Source organism: Nerophis lumbriciformis, linkage group LG07 (genome assembly GCF_033978685.3).
Source record: "Nerophis lumbriciformis linkage group LG07, RoL_Nlum_v2.1, whole genome shotgun sequence".
Taxonomy (NCBI): domain Eukaryota; kingdom Metazoa; phylum Chordata; class Actinopteri; order Syngnathiformes; family Syngnathidae; genus Nerophis; species Nerophis lumbriciformis.
Window position 1 is genome coordinate 19,627,193 of NC_084554.2, and position 22,073 is coordinate 19,649,265.

A 22,073-nucleotide genomic window follows, 5' to 3' on the forward strand; every position below is an offset into this window, starting at 1 on the left:
AACTAATGTAAAGTATCCAAACAACAGAAGAATGTGATTATTACATTTTAACAGAAGTGTAGATGGAACATGTTAAAAGAGAAAGTAAGCAGATATTAACAATAAATAAACAAGTAGATTAATAATTCATTTTCTACTACTTGGCCTTAATAATTTTGACAAAATAATAGAATGGAAAATGACAATATGTTACTGCATATGTCAGCAGACTAATTAGGAGCCTTTGTTTGCTTACTTACTACTGAAAGAGAAGTTGTCTTGTATGTTCACTATTTTATATAAGGACAAACTTGCAATAAGAATCATATGTTCAATGTACCGTAAGATTTTTTGTTAAAATAAAGCCAATAATGCCATTTTTGTGGTCCCCTTTATTTAGAAAAGTATCGAAAAGTATCGATATACATTTTTGTACTGTTACCAAAATATTAGTATCGGGACAACACTAAAAGAAAGACTCTTCAGTAGAATATTGCACTTACAAAATGTGCATTTATACGCAGGGCCGTAACTAGAATTTGAGAAATACTGAGGTCAAAATTTGGTCCAAGAGAAGCTTTGAAGGCTGAAATCATGGGTTTCCTAGCACCATATGAATAATATTATCTTGAGCAACACAATGAACAACCAATCCACTTGTTTTAATACTATGCCAAAGTTTAGCGAATTCAACTGTTAAAATAATTAAAACATAAGTTTTAAATTTTTACTTCAATTTCAAAGCCAGCATGGATTTCATTCCACAACCTTTCTGCTTTGCATTGCAAGTGCTAGTGATGCACGCCACGAGAGACACGTAGATTGGGGGAGAAAATCTGTCTTCATATTCTAATCAGATACAGAGCATGACGTGGCCAGGAATATATTTGGGGTAAAATTATATATGAAGCACCTTGTAATACAAAAATTTACATTCGACATGCGGTTCTTCACGAATCGCAAAGCTCTACGCACATGGCATGTTCTGCGTTTGGAACTGCGCGGCACCTGACTGACATGACAACAGTATTATACCGTCACACCAATTTCATTAAGGTGAAACGAACATAAATTACGTTGGTATAATCTAATGTTAATGTTATGTTGACAACACATTTCGGATCGGATAATGTTTAAAGTACATGTGGACTTCATTGTGTTACGTTGTTGTCTGGCGGTTTAGGCGCTGTGCATGACCAAAGATCGTATAGTGACAGGATGATCTACCGTATGGTCATGTACAGCGCCACGCTGTCCTACACAAAGTCCGTTTGCAGTCAGTCATATCATCGTCTTTTTGTCACTTAAAAAAATACAGAGGACGTGACCTCGGTGTCCTCAATGGAAATTATGGGCATGTTTATACAATATTACAACTTGACTGAAAAATGTTAAGTAAATTGATTTGGTAGACAGCTCCCTCTGCAGGTAGCACCATCAAACCACTTTCTACTTAGGTTACCATAAAAATACTGAAAAGGTGGTATAGATTAGTGTTGTCCTGATCATAGGTGCCGATCTACATTTCTGCCAGTAGGTGCTCGGATGGGCGGTAAATCTGACGCTACTTTTCTGAGCATGCGCGGTTTTTGCTTGGTGGTGAAGCAGTAACGTACGGTGAACTAAACACCAGGTGAGGCATAGATACTTTTGGAGGTTTTTTTCTTTTTTTTTTACTTAAATTCATATGTGCAGCTCTAATCATTGTTGATTTAGGTTGCACATTAGAGTAACAGGAAAAAGAAGGGAGTTATTCGCTTTCATAAAAACATTATCATAATGATATTATGATATGATAAATGGGTCCAAAAAGTATTTGATAAAGTTGTTATTAAATACTTTTTGGTCCCATTTGCTTTTGACAAAATAAATCAAGTATTGTGAGTGTCTTACCTTTCTCTATTTGTATCTGAAGCAGCAATAGCTATCCTCCATGAAAACGTAGTATTCAAGTATTCAATCTTGGATACAGTATATAATCCTTCATATTGGCAAACACATTCATTTAATTCAATTTCATTCCAAGCAATAAAACAATATTTTTGCATCTGACAAAAAACACCCACAAACGCTGGCTTACTCTAATAAAAATGCCATGTTTGTTATAAATACAGTAAAAAAAAAAAAAAAAAAGGCTGGCTTCTGCTGGAGAGACATGTGTCTGCTAACTTGAGAGCCTCCACTTCTCCCAGTGTGGCAAGTCAGAGTACTGCTGAGGCATTGAACTGCAAGTTCACAATATATCGCTCCATACCTTGAGGCAGAGGTATTTGCTGCCTCATGGCCTGCCTTTTCCCCGTGGCAACAAGCACGCACCCCCTCGCTTAATACACTTTGTGTATAGCCGTGGAGGCACTACCTATGTCTGCCTCACTTCTCGTCTGCTGCGTTATTTTGATCAGGAAACACGGAATCTCTTCCATTTTGACCATGAAAATTATCAAAATATACAGGAACCACACCAAAATCACATACAAAGCATAGACCAAAAGAGAAATATTAAAACTTGCATCCATCCCTTTTCTACTGCTTGTCCCTTTCGGGGGGTGCTGGAGCCTATCTCAAACCTATTTTATTTTATTACCTCGTTTTTGAACATCTCATGGTTAAGCCACCTGGTGGCAAGGTGAGGCACTGCCTCACTTGCCTCCCCTGACAGCATGTCACTGGTGGATACCAAAATGTATTTCGATACTTTTCTAAATAAAGGGCCCACAAAAAAATCGCGGACCGGTACTTTTTAGAGGCAATATAGTACCGAATATCATTCATTAGTATCACAGTACTATACCAATGCTGGTATACCGTACAACCCTAGTATAGATTAAATGAAAATAAAACTTTTCATACATAAACCATTTGCTAGACACTGTCATATCCTTACCCGGACTCAGCAAAGTAGGGGTCATAGGTGAAGGAGGCGGGGTTATGAAAGAGTAGCAGTTGGATCTGTTCTCATCCTCTCCAGCCGGGCAGTCTTGTGTTCCGTCACAAAGCATAGACATGGCAACACATGTGCCATCACTGCAGGCAAATTGGTTGGGTCCACATGTTACTGTAAAAGTTTCAGGACCTTTTAGACATACAATACTGTTGAGCAAGTTGAATATGAAGTAGCTATTGGTCTTATTATTACACCTTTTCTTGGACAGACCGCTTCGTCTGTTCCAGATGGACAGTCTGGATGTCCGTCACACACTTTCTTTGCAGAGACACACTGGTCACCCGGACACTGAAATTCAGTTTGTGCGCACACACACCTAAGAAGCAAGCAAGCAGGAGATGACGAAAGACAATTGTTTTGCTTGGGAACAAAACAACAAAATGAGACCAGCCAAGTTTGACTTGCGAGGTTTTAGTTTGGCCCACTAAAAAAAGGCGACCCGAATCTAATACATATTGATACTGACCTCTCTCAAGCTCAAACAGCCAATAATGGCATGTCCGCAATGTTAACTAGTTGCCATTTAGCCATATAAATTGCACTAATTTAAGAACTGTATTACTGTATTTACATATCGACTATTTGTGTTTCACGCTTAAAATCGTTGTGTTTAGCCTGTAGTCCATGGTACATTTTCACTTTGGCCCTGAAGTCAAAAAGTTTGGGCATCCCTGGTCTTAATTTTTTAGTAAGCCTCTTGCACAAACTAAATGGATTAAAAATTGTCAAATGTTTGAATACTCTCCACTAATGAATGATCATGAAAGATAATGACATTTGATGTGCCTTATGATTTTGGCAATGGTTATAAATATGCCACAAGCATCGGCAACCAATCAGCAGGAGGTACAGGTCAAAATGAAAGTGCTCAATCACTGGCTCCATTCAACCCTCACACTACCATTTAATTAAATCCACAAATTATACATAAAAGTTTAACTTTACACAGTTGTCTTCTTCCTCTGTGCTTCAGTTTACAGATATCTGCTAATCTGCTATATTGCTGCCTACTGGTCACGCTTTAGTCAGCACTTATCATAACAAACATATACTGTATGCTATATGTGCTTAATCATTATTACCAACTTTTTTTCTGAAAACAAAAAAGGAAAAAGAATGTTAAATAAAGATACAAAAATCTAACAAATCTTAAGCCGGAACATGAAACAAAAACAGGCACGTGCCAACCCAGTTTGTGTGAGTTTGCACGCTCAGGTTTCTCTACTTAGCAACTGACGCTGTGGTCAAAGTTAGAATTGCCGAAAAACACATTTTAGGATAATCAACACTCTACTGCCGTCTGGCGGCTAAAGTGGATAGCGCAACCCCAGAATACTTCACGTTTCACGTGTCAGGGCTAGAGATGTCCGATAATGGCTTTTTTGCCGATATCCGATATTCCGATACTGTCCAACTCTTAATTACCGATTCCGATATCAACCGATACCGAAATATACAGTCGTGGAATTAACACATTATTATGCCTAATTCTGTTGTGATGTATTAAACAATGTAACAAGGTTTTCCAAAAATAAATAAACTCAAGTTATGGAAAAAAGTGCCAACATGGCACTGCCATATTTATTATTGAAGTCACTAAGTGCATTATTTTTTTTTAACATGCCTCAAAACAGCAGCTTGGAATTTGGGACATGCTCTCCCTGAGATAATCCTGATACCCACTACAACTATGGGAAATACTATACTTTGACTTTCACAAAGTGCATTATTTTTTTTATTTTGTTTTAAACATGCCTCAAAACAACAGCTACAAAAACAATGAAGGCACACAGCTTCAGTCCAGAGTATACTAAGAGTAATAAAGTAAACAATAACATAGTCCTCCTTTAGTGCAAGACTGCCTGGCATACTGTATAACAGGAAATTATAAACTGGGCTCAATCTGCCCTGCTCTAACGTATTTGTATGAGTAACACAAATGTGCTGCAAGCTAGTGGCGAGTGCTTGAAGTGGCCTAGCAGTCAGCCAGAGGTTCTGAAATGCAGGGTTGAGACAGGGCACCTCCGTGCAAGCTGCAAAGTATGCGCCTTGCAGGGCAGACTAGCCACACCAAACTCCACCGTAGCTTTTGACATACTGCGTGCGTTGTCCCTGACCACAATGTGGGCTTTTGCCTTGTGGTGTTACGGCACACGCGCGCTCCTTGCTTCCCTCTTCTGCTGGAGCGCTCAGAGGCTCCGCTGTGAGCACCAGACACGCCCCCCCGCTCGTCACGCAGACCGCGCCCACACTCCGCCGCAGCTGGAGGCAATCTACAACCAACGCACCTGGCTTTGATGAGGGACGACAGTATAAAGTGCCCCGACGCTGACTCCTCGTCGTCGGAACGTCGCTCTGCTCGCAGTAAGCTTCACGTCTCTGACTTCCCTCCAGCTCTCGCTCGTTTTTGCCTATTTCCTTGTGCCTCTTTTCCTGATCCCAGTGTTGTCTTTCGTTTCACAGTGCCCGTGTCTCAGCCTCGCTGTATACCACCGCTGCCATATTTCCCTCCTGGACTCTGCTTGCTCTCCCCGATCATTGACCCAGTTTTGGACTTCCGGATTTCGCCCTCCTGCCCTCGACCCCGCTTGAACCTTGGACCCCCTCTTGGATCATCCCCTTTGGACTTGGACGCTTTTCATTCAACACGCACCTCAACAAGCCTTACGGTATTCATATGGTTAAATTCACACACAGTTTCTCATGCAAACACATAGTAGCATACACACCCCTTCACTCATCAAGCACACAATAAACCTGTTGAGCTTGATATCTTGTTGTCGTGCCGTCTCCTTCTCCAGTTCGACATAACATGGGGTGGTTTTTGTTTTTTCTCGGCGGAGTCTTTAAGCGACAACTGTGTGGTACTACTTTTTTTCGGTGTTTCTTTTTCATCCATCTTCCGCTTGTATTCATCGTGTATCTCTTTATGATTCTTGAAGAGGTGGGAGATCAAATTGCACGTATTAAAGGAAGACGTCTTGGTTCCTCCTGCATAACCAACTTTTTGCAGTCATTGCAAATTGCCAGTTTTTTATCCGTCAGAGTAATAATCCCAAACCATAGACATGGTGTCGTTAGTCAGTCACCGAGCTCGCTGGCTTGTTAGCCACGGCTACAGCACCGGCAACAACACATTCTTGTTGTTGTTATGCTCCGCTCGCGGCGGTTTGATGAGGTCATCAAGCGTCGCCAGTAAACCTCTCATGCTGCAGTCGTGCTGCAACTCTTGTGTTGTGTGTGGGAGAGGGGAGAGGGGAGAGGAGAGGGGCTTCTAACTGGGAGACGCAACTGCTCTGTACTTCTCCCTATGTCCGTGTACCGCTCCGTACAGCGGAAACCGATACCGATAATTTACGATACTACATTTTAAAGCATTTATCGGCCGATAATATCGGTAGGCCAATATTATTGGACATCTCTAGTCAGGGCCATATGAATACCCTTCCTACTGTATATTTTATGTTATTAGTTTTCCTGTGCTCCACTCTCCTCCCCTGACCGCATAAAATAGATTTGATGGATTTGGTTAAAAAAACAAAACATACCCCCTTTCATCGCTGAGGTCTCCGCAGTCATCGTGGCCATCACATCGATGGAGGTAGAGAATACAGCGTCCTCCAGCACACAGGAACTCCCCTTTATCACACACCACTCCACAGTCTGCAGCAAGAAATTAATAAATACAACACAGTTTGCTTCATTTGAAGTCAACTTAGGCTTCGGTTACCTCGTTCATCAGAACCGTCAGCGAAGCCACAGTCCAGACGTCCATCACACACACGACTGGAAGACAGACATTTTCCGTTCTCACATTGAAATTCCCCCACTGGGCAAAGGGGAACTGGAGTGGGGGGTCCACAGAAGTCCTCATCTGATTGGTCAGTACAGTCTGGGTGGCCGTCGCAACGCAAAGCCAAGTTCAGACATGGTCCACTGTAAGATGATAGTTGGTTCACTTTAAAAGTCGAGGTCTAAAAAAAAGAATGGCTAACAGGGACAAATATTTTTCAACAAAATATAGATAAAATCATTGCTAATGTCATTATATAGAGAATGGAGAGGTTGTTGTGTTCTTGCTTTCAAGGAAACTTAGCTCCATGACAACATCTCAGACGCAGCCATTCTGCTGGAAAGGGATGTTAACATTACGAGTGGACAGAGATACGGCGAGCTCTGGTAAAATGTAAAATGTCTCATCTGTTTTAAGGGGAGCTATTGGCACATTTTTAACTTTAATTTTTAATTTCTTTATGTTTGACTTTTAACCAATGTCTTTGTATCGTAAGGAAGCCATTCTATCATATGAGCTGCTACAGATGCTTGTCAGTCATGTAAATTGCAGTTTCTGCTGCTGTTTCTTGAACTGTTTGTGTGTATTACCTCTTATTTACATTATGCTCTTTTACATTATGCCTCTTCTCAATCCCTAAGGAAACACCTTCTCATTTTTTGTAACTACCAGCTAAATGACAATGGAGCTTTACTTGACTTGACTCACATCTGCTAACTACTAAGCTCCACTGAGCAGAAGGAGAAACGTCTCATACGTTCTGTTAAAAGTACTGTTGAAGAAAAACACACGTTTGATACTTCACTTTGAAGTGAATTAATTACCGGTAACTCATGTTATGTTTTGCATATGGTGAATGTTTATATTAATCTAGGACAGGGGTCGGCAACCTTTACCAGTCAAAGAGCCATTTTGACCAGTTTCACAAATTAAAGATAACAATGGGAGCCACAAAATTTTTTGGAAATTTAAAATGAAATAACACTGCATAATAAGTTTTAGTTTTTTTTGCTTTGTGCTATGTATAAACCAGGGGTCTCAGACACGCTGCCCATACCTTAATATGGAATTTGAATGCTGGTGCGGCACGCGGGTTTTGTTTGAATGGCGCTTGTCAGCGTCATGCGTGCCATGATGGTACAGCATATAGCACCCACTACAACCAGCGTGCCTGATCAGCCACACCTTGTCTACGGCTTCCGCTTGCTCACATAGGTGATAATGTTGTGTCGTTCGCGAACGATTCGTTCGAACGAACGAATCTTTTGAGTGAACGTACTGAACCGAATCACTTCATGAACTGATTCGTTCCTTTCTCAGTTCAGTTGAGCTCCGCCGCGACCATGCCGGTATGAGTGGAACTGGCGCATTCTGTGACTCACTGAACCCTCGACGTCGGCGAACGACGCAGCCAGCTACTCATCATGGGGGCGGGGGGAGGGACTGAGCGAACGATTCGTTCACCGCGGATTAACGACATGAATCATTCAGTGAACGACAACGCTCTCGCTCTCTGCTTGCCCCAATGCCGCGAGTGATTCTCCTCCCGTCGCGGGGATATGTTTCATGCCATTGGCATCCGCTCTCCATTCATTCTCCAAGCTAACGGCTAATGTTGACTCAAGCCACATGAAAACAAACACACACACGCGCCCCGTCCCCATTATCTCAACACATAAAGTTTTGAGAGTAGAGGAGACAGAAAGAAAGTCAGTGCAGGGCAAGGCTGAGCAGCAGCGACGCGGGGGGAGGGGCGGGGGGTGAAGTGTAAGGCAGGCTGTTTGAGAAGATTTAAAATAAAAATAATAACTAATGTATGTACACATACAAAGGCTATAATTTGCACAGTTATTGTAACAAAAATAATCGGCTCAGCTCATCCAAAGTCAGCCAGTTTGTATTTTTAAATGCAAATCTGGAGTAGGGGCAAGATCTTTGGACGAAAATACCTTGAAAGAGAACATAATGTGCAAGAACAATCTTTCTTTTGTTTGACACTTTTGGTGTGTGTGTGTGTGTTTAGTTTCTTGATTTTTATATTATTTAAGCTATTTACTTTCTTTTTTATTGCATATTTAAGTTGATATTTCCATTTTTATATTTTTAAATGTAAACTACAGAAATTTTAGTTTTAATGTTGGCATTTCTGGCACCTGGTTTAATATTTGTTTTGTTTTATTTAAGGTAGCCTATTTATTTTCTTTGTGTTTGCACATTTAAGTTGATATTTTCTTTGTTATATTTTTAAACGTAGGCTACAGAACATTTAGTTTTTATGTTGGCATTTCTGGCTCTTAATTTATTTGTTTTATTTTGAAGGTATTTATTTTCTTTTTGTTTGTACATTTAAGTTTACATTTTCTTTGCTACAGAACATTTAGTTTTTATGTTGGCATTTGTTAAGGGTTTCTTAATTTAATATTTGTTTTTGCACTAAACAAACGAGGCCTATTTATTTAACTGTTGATTGCAAGCATTTTAGTAGGCTATTACTATTTTTTTTAATTTCCCACTTTTATTTATTTCTTATTTTCATTTCAGTGCAATAAAACATATTTAACAACCAAGACATTTAGTCACACTTTGTCTATTGGACAGGCCGGAAACGCACACACAGTGTTTTTAAAAGTAACAGAATCTCTACTACAGCTGCAATGTCTGTTTGCGAACGTCAAGGGGAGTCTGTCAGGGCAGAGAGCGATTCACGTCTGTCGCCCTCTGGCCCACAGAACTGTAGCTGAGTGATTCAGGTTCGCTTCATGAACCTACAAAAACTGACTGGTTGTCGCTGAGGACGTGATTCAGGTTCGCGCTGCACTCAGTCACTCATTCAGAATCAGGATTCGCGAACCTACTGACACAGAGAACTGACTGTGTCGCGGAGGATGACGTCACATTGAGGCTCTCGTTCAGTCACTGTGCGTGTCGTTCATTGGGTGCTGAGGGCTTGTGTCGTTCGCGAACTGACACACACCGAGATCTGCCGCTGGGGAATCTGTTACTGACTGACTCGTGATTCGCCGACCTGCACACAGAACTGCTGCTGCAGAAGTGATTCGTGACTCGTGATTCGCCGACCTGCACACAGAACTGCTGTTGCAGAAGTGATTCGTGACTCGTGATTCGCCGACCTGCACACAGAACTGCTGCTGCAGAAGTGATTCGTGACTCGTGATTCGCCGACCTGCACACTGAACTGCTGCTGCAGAAGTGATTTGTGATTCGCCGACCTGCACACAGAACTGCTGCTGCAGAAGTGATTCGTGATTCACCGACCTGCACACAGAACTGCTGCTGCAGAAGTGATTCAGGTTCACGTACTGAACTGTGCTGACTGTGGCGCTGTGTCAGTCACTCACTGCCTAGTGTACTGCATGCACAGAGCTGTGTAGGGACTCGCGTTCACCCTACTAGCTGCTTCTCCCACGAATGTCTGCACTGTACTGTACTACGCACGCCCCCCCCTCCTCCTTTTTTTGGGGGGGTGGGGGGTGATTCGGTGAACGAATTTTTTGAACGAATCAATTTAAGGAACTGATTCTAGTGATTCAGTACAGTCAAAAGAACTGCCGATCCCATCACTAGTAGGTGACAGCAAGGCATTCTTGGTCAACAACCACACAGGTTACACTGACGGTGTCGGTATAAAAAAAACAAAAAAAACTTTAACACTCTTACTAATAATGCGCCACACTGTGAACCCACACTAAACAAGAATGACAAACACATTTCGGGAGAACATCTGCACCGTAATACAACATAAACACAACAGGACAAATACCCAGAATCCCATGCAACCCTAACTCTTCCGGGCTACATTATACACCCCCGCTACCAAACCCCGCCGACCTCAACAGACGCACAGAGGGGGGGGGTTGATGTGTGAGGGAGCAGGGTTGGGGTGGGGGCGGGGTTTGGTGGTAGCAGGGGTGTATAATGTAGCCAGGAAGAGTCAGGGCTGCATGGGATTCTGGGTATTTATTCTGTTGTGTTTATGTTGTGTTAAGGTGTAGATGTTCTCTCGAAATGTGTTTGTCATTCTTGTTTGGTTTTGGTTCAAAGCGTGGTGCATTATTAGTAAGAGTGTTAAAGTTGTTTTATATGGTCACCGTCAGTGTAACCTGTGTGGCTTTTGACCAAGTATGCCTTGCTGTCACTTGCGTGTGCAAGCAGAAGATGCATATATCAAGAGGCTGGGCTGGCACGCTGTTAATACAGATTGTAGAGGGTGCTAAATACTGTACCATCATGGTACGCCCTTATTATTATTGTAAGGGTGAAAATCGGAGAATATTAATCCCGAGAGTTTTCTGCAAGAGGCACTGAAATCCGGAAGTCCATCCATCCATCCATCTTCTTCCGCTTATCCGAGGTCGGGTCGCGGGGGCAGCAGCCTCAGCAGGTAAGCCCAGACTTCCCTCTCCCCAGCCACTTCGTCCAGCTCTTCCTGTGGACCCCGAGGCGTTCCCAGGCCAGCCGGGAGACATAGTCTTCCCAACGTGTCCTGGGTCTTCCCCGCGGCCTCCTACCGGTCGGACGTGCCCTAAATACCTCCCTAGGGAGGCGTTCGGGTGGCATCCTGACCAGATGCCCGAACCACCTCATCTGGTTCCTCTCGATGTGGAGGAGCAGCGGCTTTACTTTGAGCCCCTCCCGGATGGCAGAGCTTCTCACCCTATCTCTAAGGGAGAGCCCCGCCACCCGGTGGAGGAAACTCATTTCGGCCGCTTGTACTCGTGATCTTGTCTGGTCATAAGCCAAAGCTCATGACCATAGGTGAGGATGGGAATGTAGATCGACCGGTAAATTGAGAGCTTTGCCTTGCGGCTCAGCTCCTTCTTCACCACAACGGATCGATACAGCGTCCGCATTACTAAAGACGCCGCACCGATCCGCCTGTCGATCTCACGATCCACTCTTCCCTCACTCGTGAACAAGACTCCGAGGTACTTGAACTCCTCCACTTGGGGCAAGATCTCCTCCCCAACCCGGATATGGCACTCCACCCTTTTCCGGGCGAGAACCATGGACTCGGACTTGGAGGTGCTGATTCTCATCCCAGTCGCTTCACACTCAGCTGCGAACCGATCCAGTGAGAGCTGAAGATCCTGGCCAGATGAAGCCATCAGGACCACATCGTCTGCAAAAAGCAGAGACCTAATCCTGCAGCCACCAAACCAGATCCCCCTCAACGCCTTGACTGCGCCTAGAAATTCTGTCCATAAAAGTTATGAACAGAATCGGTGACAAAGGGCAGCCTTGGCGGAGTCCAACCCTCACTGGAAACGTGTCCGACTTACTACCGGCAATGCGGACCAAGCTCTGGCACTGATCATACAGGGAGCGGACTGCCACAATCAGACAGTCCGATACCCCGTACTCTCTGAGCACTCCCCACAGGACTTCCCGAGGGACACGGTCGAATGCCTTCTCCAAGTCCACAAAACACATGTAGACTGGTTGGGCAAACTCCCATGCACTCTCAAGGACCCTGCCGAGAGTGTAGAGCTGGTCCACAGTTCCACGACCAGGACGAAAACCACACTGTTCCTCCTGAATCCGAGGTTCGACTATCCGGCGTAGCCTCCTCTCCAGTACACCTGAATAGGCCTTACTGGGAAGGCTGAGGAGTGTGATCCCACGATAGTTAGAACACACCCTCCGGTTCCCCTTCTTAAAGAGAGGAACCACCACCCCGGTCTGCCAATCCAGTGGTACCGCCCCCGATGTCCACGCGATGCTGCAGAGTCTTGTCAACCAAGACAGCCCCACAGCATCCAGAGCCTTAAGGAACTCCGGGCGGATCTCATCCACCCCCGGGGCCTTGCCACCGAGGAGCTTTTTAACTACCTCAGCAACCTCAGTCCCAGAAATAGGAGAGCCCACCACAGCCTCCCCAGGCACTGCTTCCTCATAGGAAGACGTGTTGGTGGGATTGAGGAGGTCTTCAAAGTATTCCCTCCACCGATCCACAACATCCGCAGTCGAGGTCAGCAGAACACCATCCTCGCCATACACGGTGTTGATAGTGCACTGCTTCCCCTTCCTGAGGCGGCGGATGGTGGTCCAGAATTGCTTCGAAGCCGTCCGGAAGTCGTTTTCTATGGCCTCACCGAACTCCTCCCATGTCCGAGTTTTTGCCTCTGCGACCGCTGAAGCCGCACACCGCTTGGCCTGTCGGTACTTGTCCGCTGCCTCAGGAGTCCTATGAGCCAAAAGAACCCGATAGGACTCCTTCTTCAGCTTGACGGCATCCCTCACCGCCGGTGTCCACCAACGGGTTCTAGGATTACCGCCACGACAAGCACCAACTACCTTGCGGCCACAGCTCCAATCAGCCGCCTTGACAATAGAGGCGCGGAACATGGTCCATTCGGACTCAATGTCCAGCACCTCCCTCGTGACATGTTCAAAGTTCTTCCGGAGGTGGGAATTGAAACTCTCTCTGACAGGAGACTCTGCCAGACGTTCCCAGCAAACCCTCACAATGCGTTTGGGCCTGCCAGGTCTGTCCGGCATCCTCCCCCACCATCGCAGCCAACTCACCACCAGGTGGTGATCGGTAGAAAGCTCCGCCCCTCTCTTCACCCGAGTGTCCAAAACATGAGGCCGCAAATCCGATGACACAACTACAAAGTCGATCATGGAACTGCGGCCTAGGGTGTCCTGGTGCCAAGTGCACATATGGACACCCTTTTGTTTGAACATGGTGTTCGTTATGGACAATCTGTGACGGGCACAAAAGTCCAATAACAAAACACCGCTCGGGTTCAGATCCGGGCAGCCATTCTTCCCAATCACGCCTCTCCAGGTTTCACTGTCGCTGCCAACATGAGCATTGAAGTCCCCCAGTAGAACGAGGGAATCACCCGGGGGAGCACTCTCAAGTACTCCCTCGAGTGAATCCAAAAAGGGTGGGTACTTTGAGCTGCGGTTTGGCGCGTAAGCGCAAACCACAGTCAGGACCCGTTCCCCCACCCGAAGGCGGAGGGAAGCTACCCTCTCGTCCACCGGGTTGAACTCCAACGTACAGGCTCTGAGCCGGGGGGCAACAAGAATTTCCACCCCAGCCCGTCGCCTCTCACTGCCGGCAACGCCAGAGTGGAAGAGAGTCCAGCCCCTCTCGAGAGAACTGGTTCCAGAGCCCTTGCTGTGCGTCGAAGTGAGTCAGACTATATCTAGCCGGAACTTCTCCACCTCGCGCACTAGCTCAGGCTCCTTCCCCCCCCCAGCGAGGTGACGTTCCACGTCCCAAGAGCTAGCTTCTGTAGCCGAGGATCGGACCGAAATCCGGAAGTCTCCCGGGAAAATTGGGGGGGTCGGCAAGTAAGCTGCTGAGCCGCATCAGAGTGATCAAAGAGCCGCATTCGGCTCCGGAGCCGCGGGTTGCCGACCCCTGATCTAGGAGAAAGCAAACCACCAGTTTAACTAGTATGTAATTCAGTTTGGGCACTTAATAACATAGGGCCCTTTAGCACTGACATTTGTGTGTGGATTGGATTAGTTCTCGCGGAAGAAAAGGCAATGAAATTGGACCTTGGTATGCAAAGGTGATGGCCCTATCCGTGAGAAGAGACTACATGTTTAGCTTGATGTCAACATCTAAGTTACGGCTGGCATCTTTTCTCTTTTCAGTCACTTACACACAAACATCCCCTTTATGGTCAGGATGCACTCTCCTGACCCAGCAGACACACACAGACAGGATGTAGAAATATAAAACTGATGGTTTGGCTTCTCCAAGTGAGGAGTGCCTCATTTTTGACTTGACCTCCTCCAGGAACTGCAGTCCTGTATAATGACGCTTGCTTGTAATAAAGCAACTTTTGGTTCAGTAAAGCGTCTCCGACCTCTCTTTTGATCCACCCGCACTGCCATGTCACCCTTCTGTCCGGACGAGAATGAGAAGACCAGTTCAAGTAGGAAAAAAACATAAGCCACATATAAAGTTGTGGCCAAAAGTTTACGGACACTAATGAAGGGTACCAATGTACGATTAGTTTGGGGTTGAAGCAGTGGCGATTCCTCTAAGAGTGCAAGGGAAGCTCAGCTTCCCCTAAGATGTCAAAAGAAAAGAAAAAAAAGGTCAAATATGTACTTTTGTGTTTACATTTCATTGACTAAATATGCACAAGAATGCATTCAGCATTTGTTTGCAATCAGCTACTTTGGCGACAGCTAACGTGACTTTCTGTCATTTATTGTGGAAGCTTCACTGTGTTGAAGCTGAGCGTCCACTGACTTCATTGGGGGCGCATAGGGTGGGTTGTTCCACTGCAACCAAACTAGACAATCATTGGATAAAAGCTCGGCTTTGTCCAGCCCATCTGACGCTCAACGTCTCTTGAAGTGTATGGAAAGTGGGCTTGTCCTCCGCTGGTTTGGACACTGAGCGTCATGCATGATGATTGAATAATCTGTCTCAGGCTGAATCCCTTTTTGATTGACAGCCAAATGAGCAAATCATTAATCTCTAAATATAAACCACTGCCAGAGCATTTTTCAATTTTCATTCTGTTGTTCCATGTTGCTATGGAGAATTTTAAAATCCTTTAAGTGACACTTTCTTTGTAAAATCTAGCTTCTTTATATCCTTTATCTTTTAATATTTATTATATTATCATTGAATTATTCAAATATCTTCACAAAAAATTTGGCAAGGGTGGGTAGATCAATTCAAGATTTGATAGCATTGATACCGATGGTGGAAACCGATCGATACTAACGTGACAACATCAATATTTTCAATTCTTTTCTACTGTATTTTGATTTGCACACATATCTATGTTATTTGTCATGTTGTTCAAACGTGTTCATTTAAAACTCCCATAAGCTCATTGATAGGCATTTTGGGGGCTACCTTTTTTGCTAACATGAAAACAACTGACAGCGCACAGCAGCTGACAAATCAGCGGTCACATGTGAGATAAGAGAGTTGACCTCTACACGACAGTTTGAACCATAAACAAGTAAGAGAAAGAAAAACATTCAAACAAGAGGAGGCTTGTGCTCCACTCAAAGATGGTTATGTTGTGGACATAAAATGCACAAGAGCGGACATGGTTCGATTTCCAGCCATGCAGGACAAACGAGACAAATAAACTAAATCATAACGCCGTCTTGAAAAAACAAAAAGTATAGTTATTTATTTAATTCTGTTAATTTTGTTATTTTGTACAAAAAATAAATTATTGAACAAGTTGTGTTCAAACAAACATGTGTTCATATTCCTCCAAAACATGAATTATCCAATCCCTCCAAACTACCCCCCCTTTAAGCCGCGCCCCTGTACTGAAGCAAAATGTATCCCCCCCACGTCTGAAATTCCAATTCTGTCCCTGTGTCAGTGAATATCCCAGATCATAATACACTGGATCAACCGTAACTGGACTGTTCATTTTGTTCAAATATTTTGCTAATATTTAAATACTCTTATATTGATTCCAAACGAGCAACACGTTTTTGGATATTGGAGGGCTTTAGTTAACCTGACTCTCGCCAGATCCTTGTAGTTCGCTGAGCTCCACACAAGGATCTGGGCTCGAGGGCATTGCAAAGTCCTTCAAGATAGCAAAAAATAATGAACAAATCAGGCTCGCCGGGCGGGATTTCATAGATGTGACGTAGCGCCGAAGCGACTGTTTGATTCAAACAACAATGGCGGCACGCAGCGAGGAGTCGTGTGCTGACATTGATTCTGCTATTGCAACTGTTTTGTCGAATCTACCGAATATTAATTCTTTAAAAGATCAACAGAGAACTTTTCGCACTGTCGTTATCCAATATGTCGGCTGTTCTGTTTTGAATTTCCCAGCGTCGCTCTCATCAGCGTCATGGGTTGATTTCGATGTGAGTGGTTGAAGTAGCACGTCATTCAAGATAACGGACAAGTGGTTCATCCAATCACATACAATGATTTTTTTACAAGGCCCCGCCTTCTGAAATACATCTCCTATTGAGAAGTCCCAGATCCTTGTGTGGAGCTCAGCGAACTACAAGGATCTGGCGAGAGTCAGGTTAGGCTTTAGCGGGCAAAAAGCCAATACTACTTTTTGCTTTTGTTAACCTATTTTTGCATTTTTGACTACAATTGTATGTGATAAAAGGAAAAATGGGTATTATGTTATTGATAATGTTACATTGTCTTGGATTGTTGTATTTGTATCTTGTTAAATTGTTCACAAATAGGTTTGGTAATAAAAAACAATATTTACCAAAAATATTTGATTTGATTTTAATCATGATCAACAAATTAGAGACAATATCACAAAACCATTCAATGGTCTTGATCATGACTTGCTTAATTTAGAAAGTCCTGCTCTGACAATGGCAATGTAAATCATTTTAATTCTGATCCTCAAAATATTCAAGGACAAAGTACTAGTATCAGCATCAACAGTACTGGCCCTCAATTTACAGCAATGCATTGGTTTTCTAATCCGTTCCAAAAAGTCAGACGAAAACCAAATTGTATGAAACTGTAGCAATTTCTCTCATAAGAAATAAAGTCAATCCAACTATCGCATTCCAGACACCCAAAACACATTTTACAAAAAAATACAAGGAAAGCACCTTTGTACTTTGCTAAAAGTTTGAATTCGACATTGTTGCTTACCTTCTTTATCAAAGTGCTCGTACTCGCAACTTTCTTTGGTCTCGTGGTAGAATATTTTGCAATCATACGCAGTATACTTAAGTACTGTACAGAGACTGAATCACTAGCACGTGGATTCTTTGTTTGGACACTCAGTTGGGCAGAATAATAAGTGGGCATATGGACCAGTTTGTTACAACCAACATTAAGCTGAAGGAAGACTCAGACTGGTAACTGTTAACTGAGGCAAACTGTTGGCAAAAAAGTGAATCTTATGAAAAGTGAGATGTATGAAAACCACTGTACTTGGCATTGGATCAATATCAACTTTTCCAGTATCTGTAGTACCTGTAGTATTTGGCGGAATTTCTTTAAATACTAATCTGTCATTATTTGTGATGTGAGTGTGGTCTTACCCGGGTGTACTGGCACAGCGGAATTGTTCTGGAGAGCACGTGAATGGACAAATTTCATCAGAGCCATCGCTGCAGTCATCTTCATTGTCACACACCCACTGAGAGGGGATGCAGCGTCCACTTGCACAGGAAAACTCTGATTCCAAACACGATGGGGCAGGAGGAGGGCAAGCCACGCCATCACACTGCCACTCACCATCCTCACAAGAACTAAATGATTACAAGCAGAAAGTCAGCTGGTTCATCTCAACAACAACAAAAAAACAAGACACATAATTTAGTTTTAACTAAGGGTGTGGACTGACCAGTTCTGGCAGTGTTGAGTGATTGTAGTTCCAGGTGGAAACATGGAGTCCTCCCATTCACATGGACACTGATTAGGAACAACACAGCTGTCACCTGCAGGTTAAAAACAACAAAAGCCATTTTTAAAATGGTACAGCACCTCAAAAAAGAGAAGCAGTGCCCTTTCCACACTTTTCAAAAGTGGCCATGGAGGCCTGCTGACCTCAACTGAGGATATAATCGGGCGGTGAAAGGAATAAAGCTAAGCCCTTCTCATCCCCACTGACACAACTTCCATGGAAAAAGCAGAGTCTTAGGACAAAAACGCAGACACGTCCATCATTGTCGCTGAGGTAGTCAAAAAAAGGTTCTGAATGTGCCTTGGTTGACACGTCTCTTCAACATTGCGTGGAATTCGGAACCAGTACCTCTGTGTTGGAAAACCAGGGTGGTGGTCCCCCATTTTTAGGAAAGATGACCAGAGAGTGTCTAACAACTATAGAGCAGTCTATACCAGAGTGCTATAGAGTTAAAGTTAAAGTACCAATGATTGTCACACACACACTAGGTGTGGTGAAATTTGTCCTCTGCATTTGACCCATCCCCTTGATCACCCCCTGGGAGGTGAGGGGAGCAGTGGGCAGCAGCGGTGCCGCGCCCGGGAATCATTTTGGTGATTTAACCCCCAATTCCAACCCTTGATGCTGAGTGCCAAACAGGGAGGTAATGGGTCCCATTTTTATAGTCTTTGGTATGACTCGGCCGGGGTTTGAACTCACAACCTACCGATCTCAGAGCGGACACTCTAACCACTAGGCCACTGAGTAGGTAGAGAAGAGCACAACTTCAGCTACAGGAGGTTATGGTTTTCATTCTGGTCATGGAACACTGGACCAGCTCCATAACCATGCAAGGGTACTGGAGGGTGCATGGGAATTTCCTTAACCTGCCCACATGTTGTTTGTGGACTCGGAAAAGGCAACTGACCGTGTCTCTGAGGGTACAGGACTCGTCACAAACTACTATGTGCCATTCGGTTTTTGTACAACTAGAGCAGGAGTATGGTTCACATTGTCAGTAGTAAGTCGAGCTTGTTCATTGTAAACGTTGGCCACCATAGCTGTCCTGTGTCACCGGTTCTGTTCTTAATTTTCATGGACATATATTCTAGGCGCAGCCAAAGTGTTGAGGGATCTCGTCTCTGCGATTTCGGATACAAATAACATAGTTAATTTCTATCGTAGGGCAGCTCAACTCACTGTAAGAGACAGCGTGAAGAGTTTAGTCACCTCAAAAGAGTTCAGAGTAAAAATGCTGCTTCTTCCCATTAACCACCAGTTGAGGTGGTTGGGGCATGTAGTACAGATTCCTTCTGAAAGGAGGTCCTGGGTTAGACTTTGAACACGATACTTCGACAGGTGTGAATGTCAGGAACAGTACAACTGGATTAGCAGACCAAGGTTATGGCGCCTCTTTTCAAAAATGGTGCTATGAGGTTGTTTCCCAACTACATGGGGATCACACTCCTCACCCTCGCTGGGAAAGTCTATTCCAGAATGTTGGAGAGACAAGTACGACCATTAGCAGAACCTCAGCTATAGCAGGTGCAATGTGATTTTTGTTCTCGTTATAGGACAGTGGAACAGCAAGGCAAGGCTACTGGAGGGTGCATGGGAGTTTGACCAATCGGTCAAATGTGCTTTATGGAATTGAAAAAGGCATTTGACCTTATCCTTACACCTCCTACTTATCTGTCGGGGGTTCTTCCGGTCATTCTTCTACATGCCATTCTGGACCAGTTTGGTTCACTGTAAACATTGCCAAGGCTGCCCTTTGTTCTGTTTCTAATGTTAACGAACAGAATTTATACAGTCAAGGCATTGAGGGTGTCTAGTTTGAGGCTCTTAGTATCACATCTCTGCTATTTGAAGATGATTACTGATGGCGTCATCAAGCTGTGATCTCCAACATTTACTGGGGTGGTTTGCGTACTGATTGTAAAGCTTCTGGGATGAGACTCGCACATCTAAAAATGAGGCAACGGATCTCAGCCAGGAAAAGAGTGGATTGCAGTTTTCAGGTTGGGAGTGAGGTCTTGCACCAGGTGAAGGAGTTCAAGTATCTCGAGATTCTGTTTACAAGCGCATGATAGACAGGCGAATTGGCACAGTCTCAGCAGTAAAGTGGTTGTTGTGACAAAGGGCCAATATCAATATAAGAAAAAACTGGGAAAGTAAGTGTCATTAAGATTTACGTAAAAGAAAGCACCTCACCTCCAAAGTATTCTTGTCACTGTGACCATTATTCATCAAGTTAAGAGTTGGTATATGTTTACTATTACACATTAGCTTTGTGTGTTGTCAGCTAATGATATAAATGATGCATTTTGAATAAATGCGAGCTATCATTGAATGTATATTCTATCATACCAACCACATGACTGAAAAGTGTTAGTTTCTTCTCTTGGGTTGCTTTATAGAATGTGCCCGCACGCGTACATACACTGTGTGTATGTGCGTATAAGACAGTGGTGAGTGACAAGCTGAATGTCAAACTAATTCTTAATTTTTATTCAATATAATTAGTAATTTTAGATGTAAAATGTGCAACACAGCGATATTTTTCTATAGCTTGTTTCTGATTAATTAATTGAAGAAATGTACGAAAGAAAGATTGAAATCCCACTTTCGAAACGCTATTAAAAAGTTGCAATTGTTACATTGATTTAAAATGAACTTAAATAGCAAATAATGAGCTTTTGGAGATTAACTATAGCTTTACCATAAACTGACATTTTGGTATGTATTCTGGAATAGTCACATGATTATCACATGGCAACCAAACCTAAATGATTCCTATATGTCTCTTATGAAGTAAATGTAAACACAAAGAACACATTTTTTTTTACACATTAAAAACATGCATGACAATGGTTTCTTATTGTTTAAGAGGAAAAAAGTAACAATATTATTCAAAGAAAGTAATCATTCTAGTTTGAAAATCGTGTCTCGATCTATATACATAGAAGTGGTGCTTTTTGTAACATCTTGTCTTACCATGTCGGACAGTACCAGCAGGGCAAAAACATCCCTCCACACAGGAGAAGACGTCACACTGAGAGTGTGGACTCGGCTGTACACTCGGACACGAATGTGAGCAAGCTGGACCGCACGGATCGTACTCTAGTCCATTTTCACACTGCAGGGCTGCGGAAGAATGAAGTGCAGTTAGAGAGTGAAGCGACTAAAGTAGCAACCGATAGGTAAGTTTGAAAGAGGTCAAAGGTTGACGTACGACAGAGCTCCTGGGACCTCCAGCGGATGTAGACTCCTCTGCGGTTACACTCCTCAGCGTAGGTGGCGATGGCCGTGCACAGACACTCACAGTCACCTCCAGAGTCACAGCTACAAGTTAGGAGTGAGAAATCCAAGCACATGTTTTCTTTTTACATTGTATTACTGCCTGTTTTCCTGTGTGTACTTTGCTTTGCAGGCTGCTTTGTTTAGCAGTGGCTGTGGGCACAGCAACAAGGCAGGTGAGTTTCATCGGCAATTCTTGTGATTCATAAACTCTGCATCCACACCAGGAGGAAGCCATGGTTTTCCTCTGAGCTCTCTATTCTGTGCTCTTTCTTGGAGTGCGTATCCTGTATTAAAAACTGGTTGTCCTCAAATTTCCTCCAGATAAATTCTAACAAAACGGAAACTCTGATAATTGCTTCTGATAAAAAGATCCCCCTTGATCAAGAACTCCCTTGGTGATCTGGGTGCATCTGTTAAAAACAGCCTCGGAAACCTTGGGGTTGTGTTTGATCAGTCAATGTCTTTAGAGGGTCACTGACATCAACTGACCAAAAACTGTTTTTATCATCTTAGAAATATTTCTAAAGTGAGAAATATGTTGTCACAATTGGATCTCGAAATGGTCATTCACGCGTTCATTTCGTCTCGTATTGACTATTGCAATTCTCTTTTCACTTTTTTCAACAAGTCAACGCTAAAGAGACTTTAGACTGTACAAAATGAAGCTGCCAGACTTTTTACCGGTGCACCCAGAACAGTC

General features: G+C 43.6%; 1 protein-coding gene across 1 annotated transcript in view; it reads right to left on the minus strand.

Annotated features, from left to right (window-relative positions):
- Positions 1 to 22,073, minus strand: part of sspo (SCO-spondin) — a 302,516-nt gene that overhangs the window by 222,937 nt on the left and 57,506 nt on the right. The window contains exons 19-26 of the mRNA XM_061964637.2: positions 21,306 to 21,415; positions 21,068 to 21,217; positions 18,032 to 18,125; positions 17,727 to 17,936; positions 6,654 to 6,859; positions 6,472 to 6,586; positions 3,118 to 3,239; positions 2,864 to 3,034 (exon numbers count right to left, since the gene is read on the minus strand). Of these exons, the coding sequence (XP_061820621.2) occupies positions 2,864 to 3,034; positions 3,118 to 3,239; positions 6,472 to 6,586; positions 6,654 to 6,859; positions 17,727 to 17,936; positions 18,032 to 18,125; positions 21,068 to 21,217; positions 21,306 to 21,415 (1,178 nt within the window). The remainder of the gene's footprint in view (positions 1 to 2,863; positions 3,035 to 3,117; positions 3,240 to 6,471; positions 6,587 to 6,653; positions 6,860 to 17,726; positions 17,937 to 18,031; positions 18,126 to 21,067; positions 21,218 to 21,305; positions 21,416 to 22,073) is intronic.